The sequence below is a fragment of the Ochotona princeps genome, chromosome 9 (assembly GCF_030435755.1).
Source record: "Ochotona princeps isolate mOchPri1 chromosome 9, mOchPri1.hap1, whole genome shotgun sequence".
Lineage (NCBI taxonomy): Eukaryota > Metazoa > Chordata > Mammalia > Lagomorpha > Ochotonidae > Ochotona > Ochotona princeps.
In genome coordinates, this window is record NC_080840.1 from 40,375,383 (window position 1) to 40,397,174 (window position 21,792).

General features: G+C 40.6%; 1 protein-coding gene across 1 annotated transcript in view; it reads right to left on the reverse strand.

Moving 5' to 3' along the window:
• The window catches only part of PXDNL (peroxidasin like), a 384,948-nt gene that overhangs the window by 225,280 nt on the left and 137,876 nt on the right, over positions 1-21,792 (reverse strand). The window contains 1 exon segment of the mRNA XM_058668897.1: positions 12,962-13,033. Coding sequence (XP_058524880.1) covers positions 12,962-13,033 — 72 coding nt within the window.

Consider the following 21,792-nt stretch of genomic DNA (forward strand, 5'->3'; position numbering starts at 1 on the left):
CAAGGATTTTCAAGTCAACTCTGTTAGATATACTGAGAAGAGCTAAAGGAAATCAGACAAAGAAATAAAGGAAACTGGGAGAACAACACATGGCCACATACAGGACATTAATAGAGACAAGAATTACATAAAGGCACTAGATGGATCAGGGCTGAGAAAACACGACTGCATAAAAATCACTCCCTTGAGGTTTCAATGACACATCTGAGCAGGAAAAAAGAGTCAGTAAGCCTGAAAATACCTAGATGAAATTATTCAGCCTAAGGAACAGAGTAAATAAAAACCAACAAAACCTAAGAGACTGGTGGACCACGAAAAACAAAACAAAACAGCAATATGTAAGTGATGGGAATTCCAAAAGAAAAAAAAAAACAAAGAAAGAAACCACATTGGAGAAATAACAGCCAAAAAAAATCCCAAATTTGTTAAAAGTTTGAACATACAAGACACTTAGCAAACTCCAACAAAGATAAATGCAAAAATCTACCCATCGAAATATTATTATCTGTAGGCTCAGGGCAAGGACAAAATGAGTAAATCCTCACCTTGCAAACACCAGGATCCCATATGGGCACTGGTCTGTCCTCTGGTACCTCCTCTTTCCTCCCAGCTCCCTGCTTGTGGCCTGGGAAAGCAGTCAAGGATGACCCAAAGCCTTGGGGCCTTGTACCCACATGGAGACCCAGATGAAGCTCCTGGCTCCTGGCTTCAGCTGAGCTCAGCTCTGGCCACTGCAGCCATTTGAGAGGTGAATCTGGATAGAAGATTTATCTCTTTTTTCTCTCTGTAAATCTGATCTGCCTTTCCAGTTAAAATAAATAAAACTTTAAAAAATTGTTATTAGCTAAATGTTGATTTATAAAGACAGTTTTTAAAAGCAGCAAAAACAAATAAGATACATAAACAAAATCCCCAAAAGCAAAATAAGAAACTAAGATATTTTCAGATAAACAAGAGCCACAAGATTTCACATTTTGCCGAAATAGCCCATGAAAAATGCTAAAGGAATTCCTTCAGGCTGAAATCAAAGGACACTAGACAATAACTCTAATTAATACAAAAAAAAAACCACAAAGAACTCAGTAAAAGTAATGATATAGATAAATATAAAAGGAAGAATTATTTTTGGATATAGCTTTCCACTTTTTGTACTAAAGTGTAAAGGTAGGCAACATTAATGATGTTCATGAGCACAAAATTTACAAAAATATAAATTTAACAATGACAACATGGAAGCATTAGCGCCATTTTTGTATGATTTGGAAATTAAGTTGATATCATTTCAAACTAGGTCATGATAAATTTAGGACATGAATTATAATTCCATATAAACAAGTAAAAATACATTACAGAAAATGAAACAAAGATACCATCATGGTATAATGCAAAAATCAATCAAACTATAAAGAGGGTAGTGATGAAGGAAAAAAGGAACCAAAGGGAACAGCAACAGCAGCTTCCCAGGTGAGTGCCTGTTCAAGTAGCTGCAATTCTGACCCAGCACCCTGCTAAAACAACTGGGAACAGAGCCAAAGATGGCCCAGATACATGGCACCCCATAGCCAACGTGGGCGACTCAGACGGAGTTCCAGGCTCTTGGCCCAGGCTTGGCCCTGACCTGACAGTCATGACATTTGGAGAGCAAACCATGAAATGAAAAACCTCTTTCTCTCTCTCTTGATATAGACATATGTGTGTATGTATGTATATGTGTATATATATATATAATATGCATGTGTGCTTGTATCCTCTGTCTTCCAACTTTAAAACAAAAAAATACAACTGTAAAAAAGAAAAAAATTTAAATAGCAAGAAAGGCCCAAGAACACAGTTATATTAAAATGAGGGATGTACATCCTTAATCAGCAATCATTTCAAATTTTTAATTTTTATTTTTGATGATGTTTACATAGTTGATCAAGATGGAAAGGATTGAGAGAGGGAAAAGCAGGTGTGATCATTGTTTCCAAAGTTCCTACTTCCTCCTCCTCTTTCTGGGGAAAGGGAACAGATAAAGGAAAGAGCCATGCCCAGCCTCCCAACTGCCCCAGTACCTGGGATGGGGAACAGCCATCTGATACGAACCCGGGATCCTGATGTGGCACATGTTCTGAGGATTCTGCCCAGGTGGTTTTGAGAGTTCTGACGTGCTCTCAATCTTGCCAACCCGAGGATGAGGAATCCCTTCCAATGTACATTGACTGACATAGTTCACTTTCAGTCTCCATTCAACCAGATTTTTGCTATCATCATTTGGCTGGGACGGTTGTCCAATTTGTTCTGTTCTTCCTCTGCTATGATCCCAGATGTCCCCTGCAGGCACCAATGGGATGTTGTATCCTCTATGTGGTTCTGGGCCAGCTGTACAGTACTCCATCTTTTCTACTGAGAAGGACCAGTTCTCATAGACAGGCCCAAGGACCCCGGTCAGGCAAGCCAGGATCTGCTAGATCCTCTACTCTCAGGGCACATCAATCTGGTACCAACTTCACAGGTGGGCCCAAGGTCCTAAGCCAAGTGATCCAGGACACGCTGGATCCTTTGCCCCAGAACACACGGACCTGGCACCCACTGCGCAAGTGGGCCCAAGGACCCAGGCCAGGTGACACAGAACCTACCAGACCCCATTCCTCAAGTGATCCTCTGTATTTAAAAGTCTGATGCTGTTAATAAACTGGGTATTGACCATCAGGCAGTAGTCCAGGTGTATGATTATTGGCTTCATGCACCAAGTCCACCAGTGCCAGACGGTGAGCATAGGGGACAGAGAGGACAAGAGATACTAGAAAATTGCCAGAAGTTCAGTTAGGCTAGGACTGAGTAGACCAAGGTGATGATTTGCATTGTAGGTAGAGGAAAACCAGTTTACTAGGCAGGATTCTTCAAAGAGCCTGAGCTAGTAAGATTTATGAAGGAATTGTGGTTATCGAGGTCAAGAAATTCAATGATCAGACATCTGAAAGCTGAAAATGCAGGAGAATCAACAGTATAGTATGGAGGTCTGAGAGCCAGAGATTCAGGTGGAAGCCATGAGAATGAGGAGAGCCCAGAGCGGAAGGAGATCCACGTTGCAGCTCAGCAGTCGGAGGGTGGAGCCAACTGTCCTCGGCTAGTTTGTTCACTTCACGCCCTCGACAGCTTGGATGACAGCTGCACATGCTGGGGAGGACCATCTGCTTAACACGGTCCAATCAGTTCAGAGGCCAATCTCTTTTGGAAACATCCTCACAGACACACCCAGAATAAATGTCTTACCACATTCCCAGGCAATTCGTGGCCCATTTAGATGGACATAAAATTAGCCATCATACCTCATACTGCGATAGGAGAGAATTTCAGTATGTCAGTGAAAAATGGAATTAAAAGATAACTTTGTTGTGGTACACTTTTTAATCCAGGCATAGTTTTCCTTGAAATGGAATTCCATGAACTTTCTGGGGTTCCCCTCCTGAGTTTTTGTAAAAAGTACAATAGGAAAGGGCAAATTGCTGACTCAGAGAGATGATAGTCCCTGGAGCTTCGCCCTAGTGCAGGAAAGGGCTGTGGTCTGGGACACATGTAGTATCCAAAGGATCCCAGAGTCAGGAGTTTGGGATGAGGGTTAGGATGCTCCTATCACATGTCAGAGCCCATGAGCATGAGTCCCAGTTCTGCTCCACAATGCCCAGCTTCCAGCAAATGTGCACCCTGGGAGATACAGGATGGCTCAAGCAATAAAGTCCCTGCCAACCATGTGGAAAATTCAGATTTCTTCCCCAGCTCCTGGTTTCAGCTCACCCAAGCCTGGCTTCAGCTTACCCCAGTCCTGGCTTCAGCTTGCCCCCACCCTTGTCTGTCTGTCTCTCTCTCTCTCTCTCTCTCTCTCTCTCTCTCTCCTCTCTTCCTGTTTCTCCTTCTATCTCTCTGCCTTTCAAATAAGAAGAAGGAAAGAAAGAAGGAGGAAGAAAGTGAGGGAAGGAGGAAATGGAAGAAGGAAAAAAAGGAAGGGAGGAAGTGAGGAAAGAAGCGAAGGGGACAGGGAGAGGCCCAGACTGATTCAGCATAGCTGAAGAGGAGACAACAAAGATGATCCAGGAAGGAAAATGTGTGTTAACACCAGAATGCTTAAAAACACAGATATGCTACCCAAATGGTATAATGTACCTGTTTCAGTCATAACCACTTTTAACTATCCTCAAAAAGTTCAAAATTATCTTCAATTTACAAACCAAAACTATGACTCTTAGGAGAAATTCATGTTTTCTAGAGTTTTCATCATTTTGGAATTTCCTTTTTGGAAATGACAAGTTACACCCTCCTGCTCAGAGAATTCTGCAATTCAGAGCAGGATAGATAAACACCAAAGCAACTGATACAAGGACTCCAAGGATTCTTTACAGTCGAGAGTCCATATCTGGGCCGTGCCTATCAGGCAAGGGCTCTGTACAGACATTTATAGTTGAATTTTCCTGGTGCACATCCCAGTAATCTTTGCTATTTTTATCCACAATGACACACCAACATGTGACAGTAAGGTGGATGCAGAGAAAACTGCACAAAAATGGGCAAGACAACTTCTCTGCAAAGGTAGGTGTTAGGATTACATGGCTGCAATCTTCCCAAAGCCTCCAGAGCTCCCACACCCATTCGCTGAGCAAGGCAACTCTTGTTCTGGGCACTGGGCAAGACTGAGAAAGTAGAACAAGTTCTACATTTGTAGATTACAGTAATGTCTTACATTATCACTTTACAGCTGCAGATGTTGGAGTTTTTCCCATGACAAAGATTAGCATTTCATGGGCAGGATTACCGGGTGGCTGGGAATGTAAACTTTGACATTAGGGCTCCTGGGCTAGCTCTCAGCACAGGTCTGCCACTTGGTTTTTCTACTGCACTGAGCAAATTTGCCAGATTCTCTGTGTTTCATGTTCTGCAGCTCCAAAATAGAGATGGAGCTAGTGTTGCCCAGGGTTTATTGAGTTATAGATGAAAAATGCTTAGAACTATGTCTTTAGTAACATTGGATTTCTTTATTCCTTTTTATTAGTATTTGCTCCTTGATATTAAATCTTAATATAAGTCTTTCATTTTATATTTTTTACTCTTTTTAATATTAAGAGAAGCACTATCAATATATTTAATATTTGATTCTCAGAGGCATGATGTTTGGGGTTCTATATACTGTTTCTTAATACAGTGTTAGCTCCCATAGTCACATGGCGTGCAGCCTTTTTCATGTGTCATTTTTCCCTATATAACTCATAATTAGGATGTCTTTAAATATATGCTACTCTTAGAGTTATTATTACTGCAATTACTGCTATTCCTAACCTCTGCACCCTGAAAGCTACTACTGATAACAAACTTTTATTTTTCAATAAGGAGCTGAATATTGACCACCTAAAAAAAATCAGGTCCTAATTTGTGGAATCTCTAGTTGTTACATTGTAAAGAAAACAAATTGATAAGTAAGTGATTGAATTTAGAATGTTGAGGGGAGTGTTGTCCTGGATTATTTGGCCACATATCTAACCACAAGTGTCCCAACAAGACAGAAGCAGAGGGGAATGATACAGAGTTAAAGGAAAGGGAGATTTAAAAAGAGAGTTTGAGGCAGAATATGGAACAGTACAGCCACAAGACAGGAAGCATCAGGGAATGCCAACGGTGCCCACATGCTGAAGGAAACAAGAAATTGTACTGTCTATGCCTTTTATCTATGCATTTTTTCATAATTATGTCTGCAAATAGCTTTTTAAAGTACTCAAAATGTTTAGCATTGTGATTTTGTGCACGTTATTATTATTAATTTTTTGGTTGTTTCCTATTTTTAATTTTTATTAGACATATTACCTTTAGAAATAATATTACCATTGATCTGTTTAAGGGTGAAACATTCTTTGAGGGCCTGGTGAGGTAGCTTAGTGGCTAAAGTCCTCGCCTTATATGTGCAAGGATCCCATATGGATGCCGGTTCTAATCCCAGCAGCTCCACTTCCCATCCAGCTCCCTGCTTGTGGCCTGGGAAATCAGTTGAGGACAGCCCAAAGCCTTGGGACCCTGCACCTGCGTGGGAGACCCAGAAGAGGCTCCTGGCTCCTAGCTTCAGATCGGCTCAGCTCCAGCCATAAAGGCCACTTGGGGAGTCAGTCAGCAGATGGAAGGTCTTCCTCTCTGTCTCTCCTCCTCTCTGTATATCTGACTTTTCAATAAAAAATAAAACAAATCTTTTTTTTTTAAAGAGTGAAGCATTCTTTGAAAGATGGAAAACCTATATGCATATGGAACAATCTTGGAGTAAACTGTCAACTGGAAGTCCTCTGCTTGGCCTAGATTCTTTCCACTAGCACTTTGTCAACCACACACCCCTGGCTCCCAGCTTCAGACTGGCGCAGTTCTGGCACTAGTACATATTTGGGGAGTCAATCGGTAGATCAAAGATTTCTTCCTCTCTCTTCCCCTCTTTCTGTGATTCTGACTTTCAAATAAAATAAATAGATCTTTTAAAAACTATGTTGAGATCATCTGAGAACATGTCCTTGTTTTAGGGTGGACTATATCAGCCATTGTTTTCTGGAGAGATTTCTTTGTGCTTGAAATGGCGAGATTGGCAGCAATTCAGTACCATTGAATTATCGAAACCACTTGAGCAGTACCCTTGGAGCATGCTCCATGTCGAGGCCCCTGGGATGGGGTGGGAGGTCAGGTGGGGCTTCTCCCTTTTTCTCTCTCTTTACCCAAGATACACACACTCACACACACAAATGTGGAAACAATGGTCTTACCCACTTTCCTGTAACCCTTGACCCTTTGTGCCCTAATCAACTAGGTAAATATTAACAAAATAAAAGAAAAAAGGAAGTCACCTGATAATTTGTGCATCATGACAAATTACAAAATGAATTGTCTAGGTTATAATATATATATATACATATATATACACACACACACATACACATGCGTAATTATACACATGCTCATATACATTTGCGTATACAGAAAGATAATTGTGGCAAAATATTAGCAAATGATTTAGGTAAAACTATGAAATGATCATTCCACTGCTTTTTCAGGTTTGGGGTATATTTTTATTTATTTTTTTTTTTTCTGATTTGTGTGTGTTTTTTTTTTTTTTCATTAATTACATCGTATTATGTCACATAGTTACATAGGTACTTGGGTTCTCCCCACCCCTCCCCAAACCCTCCCACCATGGTGGATTCCTCCACCTTGTTGCATGAACACAGCTCAAGTTCAGTTGAGATTCCCCCATTGCAAGCGTATACCAAACACAGAGTCCAGCATCTTATTGTCCAGTTAAGTTCAACGGCTTCTTAGGTATACCCTCTCTGGTCTGAAGACAGAGCCAGCAGAGTATCATCCCAGTCAATTGAAAGCTCCAACATACCATCAGCAAAAATTTACATCACTATGGAATTAATTGACATAGTAATGAGTAACCAACATGTTAAAAGTAAATGTGAGTTCCCAGCCACCTTCTGTGACCACCTCACCTACACTTCAATTTTAGTTTACACACAACATATAACATTCATAACATAACAAGTTATACATAACATCATATCATCTTAAATTAAGGCAAACATGTGGTATTTAACCTTTTGGGATTGGCTCATTTCCCTTAGCATTATGGTTTCCAGTTTGGCCCATTTGGCCACAAAGAACTGCATTTTGTTTTTTTTAATAGCTGAGTAGTATTCCATGGAGTAGATGAACCATAGCTTTCTTATCCAATCCTCTGTTGATGGGCATTTTGGTTGCTTCCATGTTTTTGCAATTACTGATTGTGCTGCTATGAGCATAGGAGTGCATGTTGGTTTCTCATAAAACAATTGTTCTGGATATATTCTTAGGAGTGCTATTGCTGGATCATACGGTTTGTTGAATTTGAGTTGTTTGAATATTCTCCATACTGATTTCCATAGAGGCTGTACCAGCCTGCAGCCCCACCAGCAGTGGAGTAGGGATCCCTTTTCCCCGCAACCTCGCCAACAAGTGTTGTTGGTGCTTTTATTCATGTGGGCCAGTCTTACTGGCGTCAGGTGGTACCTCATTGATGTTTTAATTTGGATTTCCCTTATTGCCAGGGAACTTGAGCATTTTTTCATATGTTTATTTGCCATTTGGGTTTGTTCCTTTGTGAAGTGTTTGCCCATTTCCCGTGCCCATTTCTTGAGTGGCTTGTTTGTTTTGACATTTTGGTTGTATATTCTGGAGATCAGCCCTCTATCACCTATGTCGTGTGCGAAGATCTTCTCCCATTCTGTGGGTTGCCTTTTTACTTTGTTGATTGTTTCTCTAGCTGTACAGAAGCTTCTTAGTTTGATGAGGTCCCAATTGTTTATTTTGGTCTTGATTTCTACTGCATTTGGAGTCTTTTTTAGGAAGTGAGACCCTACCCGTAAGTGTTGCAGTGGGGGTATATTTTTAATTGATTGATAGCTAAGAGAGTTAAACAACTTGCCAAGCTTCACGAAGCCATTTGAAGGAGTGGAAACAATTCTCTCCTGCCTTTGTCCAGGACTTGCTTGTGCAAGAATGCAGGTAAACCTGAGGGATTCACCCAAACCGGAGATCAGTGTTTGTCTATCATCATTTAAGTGACAGAACACACTTGTTTACTTTTTGTGCTTTAGTCCAATCCTTCGTCCTTGACATGTGCTAACTATTGCTGTTCCTTTAGGTATCATCATGCTTTCCATCAGCATAACTGTGTCACCCACCATTGAACTTGAGCCCATTTACCAAGCCTATCACTGTTATCAGTTTCATCCAGGGATGGGAAAGCTGCAGTTCCCTGATGAGTCAGAATTCTATAGAGCTTCACTTGGCTGCACTTTTGGGGCAAAATCCCTGGTCTTTAGATAATAGATAACTGAGCTCACCCTGAGGCTTTTAGGCTTCAGAAATACACAGAATTTCTATGTGTGTTGTTTAAATAAGCCTCTTAGCAAGCTGTGTGTGTTAAAACAAGAATACTAACTCAGGAAGAAAAAAACAAAAACTCCCTTCTACAATCTAGGAGTGATGCAGTTATTATTTGTTTGAAACTTCAAGAAAACAGATGAGCTGCCATGAAATTTAGTACAGAGGCAGCCAGGGAAATAAAAGCACCAGTAAAAGCTGCAGACTTGATTTCTTTTGTATTGCTGTGTTGGAATAAGAGCCACATGATCAAAAATCTTAATATTCCTCCATGAAAAATTTAACTCTATTTTTAAAGATTTGGCACTTGCATTCTTTTTCCTTTACAGTACATTAGTAAAGACCCTTGGGTCTTACTTAACTGTTCTAGCACAAGTATTCTGCAGTCTCAGGAGTTTCCAAAGTCTCATTTCTTAGCTCATTTTCTAAACAGTAAACCTGGTCACCCTCCTTCTCTCTCTCTCCCTCTCTCACCTTACTATTAAGGTGAGTTGCCATCTGTTACACCAAAATATATATATATGTATGTATGTATATATATATGTATATATATATGTGTGTGTGTGTGTGTATATATATATATATATATATAGCTTTCCTGAATGCAGCTGGGGAAATCATACAGATCAGAGAACAAACTATGAATGAATCCTTCCTGCCCCTTCTAATTGTCTGAAACTTGGAGCCTCAGTCTTCTTAATTGCAAAATGGAAATCATAAACCTACCGTAAGAATGTAGCGGCAAACAAAAGAGGTAACATATGTAATGCAACAACAGCAAATAAATCTTGTAATTAATAATACAATTGCTCATTACTTCATTGTGGTTTGCAATAATATTATTTAAACATAAGTTAATAATGGGCACAGCCAACCAAATGAAGAGAAATGTTAATTAAAAATCTGTGTTTTGTACAAGGTTGCTCCAAAAAGCTTATGGATAATAGAATTAAAAGATATTTAAAAATAAGCCTGATGGGGCCCAGCGGCGTGGCCTAGCGGCTAAAGTCCTCGCCTTGAAAGCCCCGGGATCCCATATGGGCGCCGGTTCTAATCCTGGCAGCTCCACTTCCCATCCAGCTCCCTGCTTGTGGCCTGGGAAAGCAGTTGAGGACGGCCCAAGGCTTTGGGACACTGCACCCGCGTGGGAGACCCGGAAGAGGTTCCTGGTTCCCTGCATCGGATCGGCGCGTACTGGCCCGTTGTGGCTCACTTGGGGAGTAAAACATCGGATGGAAGATCTTCCTCTCTGTCTCTCCTCCTCTCTGTATATCCGGCTTTCCAATAATAATAATAAAATCTTTAAAAAAAATAAGCCTGATGGGGTATTGTGAAGCAGTGATTTAAGCCATCACTTGGGATGCCTGTAGCTCATCTTGAAGTGCCTGAGATCAAGTCACACCTCTGTTTCTGATACAGTTTTCTGATAGCGCAGCTGGGAGGCAGCCAATGATGGCCTCCATGTTGGAGGTCCTGCCACCATGTTGGAGGTCCAGATGAAGTACCTAGCTCCTGTCTTCAACCTGGACCATTCCTGGCTGTTGAAAGCAGGCATTTGTAGAGTGAACCACCAGGTGGGACTTCTATTTTTGTCTCTTACCACCCCATCACTTTGCTTTTCAAATAAGTAAATAGAAATACTTTTCTTTAAAAAAACTGGTAGATTTTTCTGAATATGCATGTTCATATACATGAATTTCAAAATCTTGTTGTGTCAAAATAAATTTTTAAATTCCAATTTCCAAGACCATTTTGAAGGAACCTTGTACATGACAACTCCAAAATGTAGTCTAACTCCAACAAAAATCATCAGTTTGTCACAATCTTTAAAAATTAAATGGTAACTATTGCTAATGAAGAGATTTGATAACATGAGTCATGTGATAAATGAACAAGACATTTGGTCAGTGTGTTATCTACATATCTCAATAGAAAGTACAAGACACCAATAACGCTATTGCCAAGTGTTATATCCATGTGTTATATCCAAGTGTTATATCCATGCAGCAATTTACCAAAATGCAGAGCTTAGATCCCTTCCAAAGAAATCCTAAATTGGAGTCTCCGGTGAATAAAACAATAACTTGTATGCCCACCAGAACTCCGGGAAACCAGTGTGTCCATTACATTTTTATAGCTGTTGCTTTATTTTTAAATAAAGAAGTAATGCAGTGGTTCTTGCTTTCTCATATTCTCACATTATGCTAACTAGACACACTGTGATAAACATGTGTATTCAATCATTGAAAAGAATCAGATAATAAAAGTACAAGTCTGTGATCCTTTGTGCCTTAATCAACTATGTAAAGATTATCAGAATAAAATAATTTTTAAAAAAAGTACAAGTGTGGAGCCATGACCTCTGGCGTCAGAAAGGATAACCCGCCCTGAATGTGGCCAAAGTTCAGCCAAGTTGAAAAGATTGCTAACTCACGTATGAAAATATGATCTGTGCCTATGTGGTCCCAGCACTTGAGTATTGAAGCCCCTGCTCTAAGATTAACCCACTGCAACACAGAATGGTTTTTAAATTAAGCACTATTAATGCTTTTTATGATTTTTGGCACAGGCATTGTCATATAACTAGTTAAGCTGCCACCCATGACACATCCACTTTGGATGCTGGTTTCAGTCCCAGATGTCCCACTTCCAGTCCAGCTTCTGTCAATGCTCCTAAGAAATCAGTGTAAATACTTGGGTCCCTGCATACACTTGGGAGACCTAAAAGAGGCTCCAGCTTTAGCTATGCCTACCTCTGGCTATTGCAGCCATTTGAGGAGTGAACCAGCGAATGGAAGATCCTTCTGTTTCTTCTCTTTGTAACTCAAGTAAATAAATAAATAGATCTCAAAAACATTTAAAAGATTCTTGGCATCATCTCTCATTACTATTCTTCTCTTTCACTTCACAACATCTATAGTCGTTTTAAAAATATAAGTACCAGTGGAGCCAGCATTGTGCTGCAGCGGGTGAGCTGCTGCCTAAGTCGCCCCCTCCCTTCAGAGTGCTTGTTCTCACATCAGCTGTTCTGCCTCCACTCCAGTTTCCTGCTAATGTTGCTGTAACAGCAGCAGATGACTATTGTCATCCATCTGGGTCATCTAGATGCAGATCCTGGCTCTTAATGCTTCAGTCAGGCCCACATAATAACTGCCGTGGCCACTGGAGAGTAAACCAGTGGATGGATGATCTCAGTTTCTCCTTCTCACTCTCTTTTACTCCTCTCCCCCACACTGTCCCCCTGCCCTGTCCTCTTCTCTATCTTTATAATACAATAAAGATAATTTTAAAAAATGAGACACCTATATATTACTGTTGGGTTTTCTTCACTGACTTCTCCCACAAGGTCAGGCTATAATTACAGCACATCAAGGTCACACGCATTTGGTGTCAGATCCAAAGCTAAGTTATTGCTGCGCACACAGGAGTTGATGAATGGGTATCTGTTAGTGAATATTTTTTAAGATTTATTTATTTATTTATTTATTTATTTATTTATTTATTTGAAAGGCAGATTCACGAAAAGGGAGAGACAGAATCGTTTTCTGTTTGCTGGTTCACTCCCCAGGCGGCTGCATCGGCCAGAGCTGAGCCAGTCCGAAGCCAGGAACCATGAGCTTCTTCCAGATGAATTTTTGTTTTTAGTCAATGCTTAGCTACAAAGTTTTACTTTTCCATTTACACAGTTTTAGAGGACTTTTACATCATCACAAACAAAAAGATTCAGCAGCATAATGGAGAGCATACAGGCTTTGAAATTCAGGAATCCATGGGTTTTCATACCATTTCTAGTGCTTCCTCACCAGATAAACCACAGGCAAGTTATGTGACCATTCTCTATTTCTTCATCCCAAGAAGCTTTGCTCTGCGACAATTAGATAATAGGAATATCTCCTAAATTCAGAAGGTGGTAAAAAATGCATGTATTTCCTGTGTTGCTGGTTATGAGACCGCCAGCAGGGTTTCACTCTTCTTTACTCTCTAAATGGTGAATCACAAGGCTACAAGCTTGTCATGGTAAGCAACATGTACTTACAGGGTCTTCAAGTTCTTGAGTTTCTTGAAGGCAGCAGCTGGAATCTCTCTTAGTCTATTGAATCGCAAGTCTCTGGGAACATAAAAAGAGGAGAAAATTACAATATGTTGATTCCCATTAAAATAGTACAAATGCATGTCACACACTGATCATAGGTTTTTCGTTTATGGCAGATTTTGCATCTTTGGTGCCCAATGTTAGCACAAAAATGCAGAGTGCTAGATTTTGAAGACACCTGGGGAGCACTTTGCAATACTCAGACAAACAATTTGCTTTGCACCACTTTTGTACAGAAGCAAAACAAACTCTCTATGTAACATGCCAGCTGAGTGTATTTTGTGTTACATAATATTTACATATCAAATTTTACCTCTCAACTCACCATAATACCCATTCTTGAGTTTAGCCAAAGCTTTGAGGTAGTTCACTCTTCCTTGGAATACTACAGCTTTGCAGAGAATACGAAATCAAGGCAATGAAAGAACTATCTTGAGAAAGATGCTTCTCTACAACCAACATGTCCTTTGATTAACACATCAATTTGTAAATTGAGTGTTACATATAATAATAATAATTAGGATACAAAATTGAGCACAACAGTTCCAGGAGGAATAAAAATCAAATTGTCATAACCCTGCCACACATACTATCCACAAGACCACAGAGGAACACACACAGGCTGTGCACAAATAGTGGACTTAGGTACTGGTGTGCCCAGAGGGACACTTCAGTGAGGGAGAACCAACTGCTCTGCACATTCTCACCATGAAAGAGGTGCCGACTATATTATCGTTGTCTGGTATATAGTTGAGAATCCATGTGCAACTTATCAACTTAAAAGTTGTTCTTTCTCCCACCACTAGATTCATGCATCTTTATGAGATTACCTCAGAATCCTATCATCTTATGTTTCTCTTGACTTCACCTTGGCAGAACATACACAACTTCATAAGAGCTCTTATTTTTTATAAAAATTGTTAAATTGCCCAGTGATTATGTGTCCTTGTTACGTAGAATACCCTGCTTAAAGACCATGTTTTAAAGAAACTTTTCAAGATATATCATATCTTTCCTCCTTACAAAAAAAAATGGAGTCATGTGAACCGAAATACCCAGAACCATTGATTTCCCTTTTTTAAAAAAAAGGCAGATGTAATTGATAATCACCAGAACTTTCCTTTCAAATTAAACCACAGATCCTAGTCATCTCATCATGACCAAGTTCCAACAATACATGAAGAAAGTAAAATTAAAGGATGCATTATTTGATTCCTTTCAGTTTGAAGTTTTTGAAAAAAGTCAGAAAAGTACAAGTGAGAAAATAACAATCCTTATGGTCCATATCCAGAATTAACTATTTATATTTCTATATTCTTAATCCCACACAATTTTATTTTTATCAGTCAAAATGTATGTAGAGACATATGATATGTTTAAATAAAACCTCTTAAAAATACCATTTTAATATTAGCTTTGCTTCCTCTGCATAAGTATAACCACTTGTATGATTTTCACTGTGTGTGTACGTGTAGGTACAAATAAATACAAGATAAAATACAGAGAGAAATTTGAAAATAAATGCAATGTACAGTTAAAAGTAAAATATGTAGTATCTTTAAATTTACAAAAATGGCTCCAAAGTTTACAGGGTTCTTAAAGCTTTCCTGGTCCTCGTAAAACTACATTCTTCCCATGGTTCACTCCCCAAGCGGCACTCATGGGGTTCTTTGTTTCACATGAAGATCTCAATATTTATCCTGGACTCCTCTAAAGAAGACCCCAAGGCAGACAGAGAACACATACCTTGTATATTTCCTCACTAACAAAACTTTTAAGCTTGTCTCCAATTTTTTGCATGCTCATTTACCAGCAATATTGCAATAAATGTGTGTGGGGGTCTCCTTGTGCATAGGACAAAGTGTTTCTCTAGGGTAAATATCTTGAATTAGAATTGTTAGATCATAGGATGTGTGCATCCTCAGCTTTATAAAATTATGACAATTGCAAATTTATTCACAACTAGATATGTTAAAGCAGTGATCTACCTCATTGAAATCCTGGAGTAAGACACCGGAGTTAATCACCAAATTATAAATTTAAATTTATTGCTGGATTGATTTGTAAGTCAGGTTAATTAAGTGTATTTACTGCCAGAATTCTCTTCTTGCATTCCTTCATGTGTAAATAAAATATACTATCCCATCAGAATTCTCCTTGGATCAAAGAACATTCAGTGAGGTATTATTCCACCATGTGCTGTTTTCAAGACAGAGCATTTTCTGGGATCTCTTCCTAAGAATCCAAGTGGAATCAGAGACCCACAGACTTGCTCAAATGACTGAAGCTATAGTTAAGCATATCCAACTCTGCTCCAATTTGTATCTCAACACATGACCTTTGGCTGCTGCATAAGACCACATTAAGCACTTCAGTGTATTATGAACTGAAAATTTAGGGAGAGGTCTTCCTGTTCTATTTATCTAATTTTAAAAAAAGCATTTAATTAGCTGAAAGGTAGTATTTCTTTTGCTTTTTAAAACATGTACTTATTTATTTGAAAGAGTTACAGAAAGAGAAAGAGATACTCCCTCTGCAGGTTCACTCCTGCAATGGCCACAATAGCCAGGGATGAGTAGATGCCAGGAGCCAGGAGCTTCTGGCACAAAATGCCAGGAGCCAGAAGCTTAATTTGGGTCTCCCATGTGGCTACAGGAGTTCAAGCACTGGAGTCATCATCTACTGCTTTCTTAGGAGCATTGCCAGGGAACTGGATTAGAAATAGAGCAGTCAGGACCTGAGCCAGCACTCACTTGGGATGCTAGCAAACCAAGCGGCAGTTTACCATGCTGTGCTACAATGCTAGCCCCATCCATTCACATGTTAATCCCTGCACTTTGAAATTGCACATAGAGTGCTATATGAGGAAATACATACAGTAGGGTAAGAATATACTTTAATAACAACTTATTAAAATTCTAACAACCACCAAATTTCAGTAGCACTGTTTCCTGTGTAAACAAGTATGTGCAAAGATGCAGTGCGTATTTCCACACTGCCACTGTTTTACTCAAAATGAGTTACTCATAAGGTCGCTGATACAAAAATCCTTTATTTATTTAAAACTTCCTTTAATGTGGAATAAAAACGTGAACTGTCATATTCCCTGCACCCCACTCTGATATAGATAATACAGATAATATTTACAATAATAACAACCACAATTGAGCAAAACTGTCATCCCATTTATCCTTCATTGAAACTCAATGAACCAAGATAAAAAGGGCACTTACTAAGGGTGGTAAAAAGGATAGTTTGCCTGCCCATCTATCTCCCCTGCTCTCCTCCAGTCAAAGCTGAAAAGCTGGGGAAAAACTGTTCATTGCTCTTCAGAGGAAGAAGTTTGGAATCAATGTTTCTAACCAATAAAACATGAGTTGATCTCAAGCTCAATATAAACAATTATTCTGGCAAAAACAGCTGAAAATGGCTCCACACTGCACAACCATGAAGGTCAAACATGGACAGACAGCAGTACAAAAACCAGTCCCAAAAGAAGTGTCACAGCCCACATAGTCTTTTAGGTAACAACACACACCAGACCCACATCACAGCTAGTGATACAGCCTCGCCTTTCGTACACAGAGTTAAGTGGAATAATTACCTCCCACAGGTAGGAAGCTCCAGAGCAGAATCCTGGCAGAGTATGCCAGAGGCCCTGGCTTTAACAGACTCTGAAGTTCCTGGTTCATTTCAGAGCACACAGTAATCTCCCTCACCTAGTTGCAGTTTGATTTTCCATAGTTTTGGTTACTGAGAGTTAACCATGGTATCTATTAATGGAAAATTCCAAGGATAAATAATGTGTAAGTTGTAAACAACTTTAAATATAATATACTTTTATAATTATTCTACTCTATTGTTAGTTACTGATGCTCTCTAGGCTAGACTCATAAACTCCATTTTATCATACGTAGGTCTGCATAGCGAAAAACACAATAGACACAGGATTAAGTACCACCTCACTTTCATGTGTCTGAAAAACATCATGGAAGGTATCAATAGGCAAGAGTGTACTGCTCCATTTATATTAATATTAAACAGATAAGCATATAAAAGGCAATTTTCTAAATATGCCCTAATCACAAAACAATCTCAAGAATCCAAATTAAAGATGATATTAAATACTGTATCAGATCAGGTGGTGGGGTCCAGGTTAGGTTGTAAAATGAATGTGTTCCTCTAGAAATAGCCAAGTTCTAGGACTGAACCCATAACATCATTAAGATATAAGACCCAACTTTGACCTTGTTTCAGAAGGTGACAGCAATTTATCTGACCGCAGTGTGGTGAGGGTCTCCTCATAATGTCCCAAGCTGAAAATGATCTTCATCTTCATTGTGCCTACCCAGTACAGCTAGGAATCTGGGACTCAGAGAGCAAAAGACCACTGAACTTCTTAGGTGCTGTCTGAGCAGGTTGGTATCCGTCTGTGCTGCTTGCTTCTCTCAGAACTGAGAACTATTTTTTCTGGCAGGAAGCCTATCTTCATGAGAAAATAAAACAAAAAAGAAAGATCAAGCAGGTCCATATCTGATCCAAAGCATTTCTGTCGAAGGTAGAGATGTGATTAGGTCACTCTGATGGTGAAAGAATACGATGTGCAGACCAAAGTCCTTTCCTCAACTGCTGAGCTTTCACAGGGAGGGAGCAAGATGCCTCCAGAGCATGGGAAATGTGTTTTATTTGGAAGCAGCTCAAATCTGTGTACACCTGTTGCCAGTGTCTCCTTGGAGGGGGAGAACAGAGAAGACTGTATGTACGGCCCAGCCCTCTGTCTGTCCTACTGATTGCTGGGCCTGTAAGATGCCCTGACTCAGCATCACCTGACTCAGCCTTTGTGCTCGCCTGCCGCCCCATCCATCACGCAGAGACATTGCCATTCTAACTTCTGCCTCCGCCGTTCAATCAGGGAAAGAATCTGATTTCTCCCCAGCTCTACTTGTTGCCCCCAAACAAAAGCCTTCTCTATCTTTTTGTTTTGGAAAAAGCTATTCTAGGCCTGAAGCAGAGCAGATGGAGGACACACTTAGTGCCCACTCTGCCTGATCCCCAGTTCAACTTCAACTGAAGACAATGCAACAGTCCCCCGCCCCCAGCACTGGTGTATGTCCTGCTTTTCATGTGCCAGACATCCAGAAATTGGGGCTCTGTTTTCTGCTGCTGCTCAGCAGAACAACATTAACATGGAGAGATACTTCTTTTGTGTGTGTCAACCAGGCCAGGTCAGGTTGCTCAAGCAACTCAGGTTTAGGCCAAAGCCCGGTCTAAATGTTGCCTCTGGTTCAACAATTAAGCCAGGCGGCTTAGAATGATGTTCCATAATGCAGGTGGCCTCAACTCTCCAGCTGAAAGCATTAGGAAGAAAAGACTGGAGTCCCACAAGAAAAAGAGATTTTTGCTTTTAGAATACACTTGCTCTCAAACTGCATCCTGTAGCCTGTCCCAAGACATCACAGTTGCCAATACCCATAACTGTACATGCCAATCCCTTCATTTCTATTTCCATCTCTTCTTCTCTCCGTTTATCTCTCTCTCTCTCTACACACACACACAGACACCCTCCAATCCCTGATTAGAGCCTATTGGTCAGACAAGGTCTACGCAGAGACTGTGGAGTCAAAGAGGGAGAGAGGAATTCAGATCTCGTAGGAAACTCACCTAGGCAAAAGATCGTGAATGAGTTTTTTCTTTTCTTTAAATATTTATTTATTATGCTGAAAGAAACAGAGAGAAGAGGGAAGAGGTGTGGGAGATAGGTGAAGGGAGAACAGTGGGGAGAAGAGGAAGAGGAAGAGGGAGAGATTCTACCCACTGGCACACTTCCCAAAGGGCTGAAATAGCTGGGGTTATGCCAAGTCAAAGTCATGAACCAGAAGCATTTATGGGTCTTCCACATGGGTGCAAGGAGCCCAAGCACTTGGACTACCTTCTGCTGCTTTTCCAGATGCACTAACAGATAGTTGGATCTGAAGAGTAACAGCCAGGACTGACACCCATATGTGATACAGGTGTTACAGAAGGTGATTTAACCAGATGTGCTGCAATGTTGGCTCCTTTGTTTACTTTTGTACACATATTTGATGCTTATCTACCCATCTCCGACAATGGATACAGTGCTTATATATAAATAAGAATACTCTAAAGGATTCCTAGAAGATGCCAGAACAACTTCTCAGCAGTTCTTCAATAACATTCCCCTGCTCTTCAGTTTGCTCCTCAGTGAAATCCCCTGCCTTGATCTCCACTCTTCTCCAGAAATGGATTTTACACCCTCTCAAGCTCACAGATTACACAAGCAGAAGGGCGCTCTCTCCACTGAAGTGCTTGTCCACAGAATCCTTTGGATCAGGAAAGCAACTACTTGAACTCCGCATTGAACTCCATCAGGTGTCATAGAATGTGAAAATTGAGAGGTACCAACAGCCAGTGTGCATGCATATAAAGAGCAAAAGAATGCTTGTCCTTTAACTTCTCATTTTTTTATGACCTTGAAAAACTTCTGTAGAAGCTGCCTACAGCTCTCTCTGTGACTTTCCCTATGAGAAATGAAGAACAAGAGCATGGGAGCAGGGAGGATCAGTACCTCTCCCATACCTGTGCTAGCCAATGTTCTACATCTTCTCATGACGTGGGCCGATGGGCCGGTCCTAGAGCTGAAGAAACGAAGACCCAGAACATTGCATTGCATTCAAAACAAAACAAGCAGCCAGTGTGAATGGATCGCAAAGATGGCTGCTAATAAACCAGGCACTACCTACCTCATTCCACCTGACATGAAATGTGTTATGAAGAAACCGAGGCCATGCACGCAGGACAACCACACCTACCACAGGTCAGTGCAATCCAGAATTCTGCATTCTTTGCAGAGCTGGTCCTTCCAGCAGGTGTCACTAATGGGTAGACCTTCCTCCAGGTCAGAGAAATGAGTTCAAGGGTGGTTTAATGGGTCCTGCGTGTCACAGGAAGAGGAGTAGACTGAGTGCTGAACTGTGTCCTGAGGCTTATACAGTTACATATAAAAAATAGCATTCAGCAGCAAAATTTCATTCTGGTATTATAAAGCATCATAGTATATAAAGAAAAATCTTTTATTTGGGAATAAAAAGTTCCAAGTGAATTTTCTTACAAAAGCAAAGCATAGCTTCCTGAATGTTAAACAATACTAACTGTTTCAGTTTGGTGAAAATGTGTTTCATAGTAATAGGGTTAGCTTTTCCAATGAACTCGTTAACACATTGTATTAAGTTCATTGATACACAGTACCAAATATCCATTCTCTATGACCCTTCATTGTGTTAAGCTAGGCTCTTCGGAATGACCCCATGCCTAGGAGGGAAGGTCAATACCAGTACATCCCACGGGACAAGGCGGTTGAGCTTAAGGTATCAAATAGTCTAAAAGAAGAATTGGATGTTTTAGAATCACTGAGAACAATCTCGGTTCTACTTCTCTCTTGTATCACTTGGATCTTGACTTCCTTTCCTGAGACTCCTGGGGAAATCAGAAGCATTCTCTAATTGACTCTTTGATCTGCTTATGTGATGATCCTGGGCGTGACAGGAGTGAGACCCATGGCCCCTGTACCAATAGATGCTGAGTCTCTGTGCAGGGCTCCTACCCGGCCCTACCTACTGACCTTCCCCAGTCCTTCCAAGGCCATCGAAGGCACAGGAAGTCAAACTGTGTCATCACACACTGGTCATTCTGTCTTACAGCCTTGCTGTGCATGTGTTCGTGCTGTTTCTTTCCCACAATGCCTTTCCTTTCCTCCCCACACTCAATACCACCATCACCCCACAAATACGCATCCACAGTGAACTCAAGGGCATAGCACTACCCTGGGAGTTGCCTCACAAAAGGTCAGAAGGAAGCAATACCACAGACAACAGCATTGTGCCATTTGCCACTCCAAAACACTGTCAGTTAGCCTCCAATCCCTTTCCTCAGGAAAGCATTCTCAGAGCATGGTTTTCTGGGATAGCCTTGCTCTTCATAGCCCTTAGAATGGGAGCCGTTATGCACAGTGGGGAGAAGGACAGGCCTCTGCATCAGGGAAGAGCACCTGCCCAGACCTCCATCAGCCTCTCCTCAGCACCTGACTTTGGACAGGCCAAACTTCCTCATTACAAAACAGGGATACTGATGTCAGTATTAAATGTGAAATTTTGGGCCTGGCATGGTAGTCTTTCAGCTAAAGTCCTTGCCTTGCATGTTCTGGGATCGCATTTGGATCCAGGTTGTAATCCCAGCAGCCCTGCTTCCCATTCAGCTCCCAGCTTGTGGCCTGGGAAAACAGTCAAGAATGGTCCAAAGCCTTGGGACTCTTGCATGGAAGACCCAGAAGAGGCTCCTGGCTTTGGATCAGTGCAGCTCCAGCTATTGCAGCCACTTGGGGAATTATTGGATGAAAGATCTTCCTCTCTGTATATCTGACTTTCCAATAATAAATAGATAAATAAAATGAATCTTTAAAAAATGTGAAAATTCATGCACAGCCTTCAACTAGTGCTTAGCATGTGCCAGAACCTATATTGCTAGTAGATCATTGTAAGTTCTGCTATGATAACATTCGAAATACAACACTGTACTTGTCTAATGTCAGCATCTCTGCCTCCCTCAAACACAGCTATCCAGGGAGTCCTGTAAGAGCAGTGAGTTTGTCTTTGTACCATAGTGGAATGAACTATCATGGCTCTTAAAATTAGCAAAATAGGAAACAGCAAAAATGAAAAAAACAAAGGGTCTTTTATTGTGGTACAGCAAGTGATACC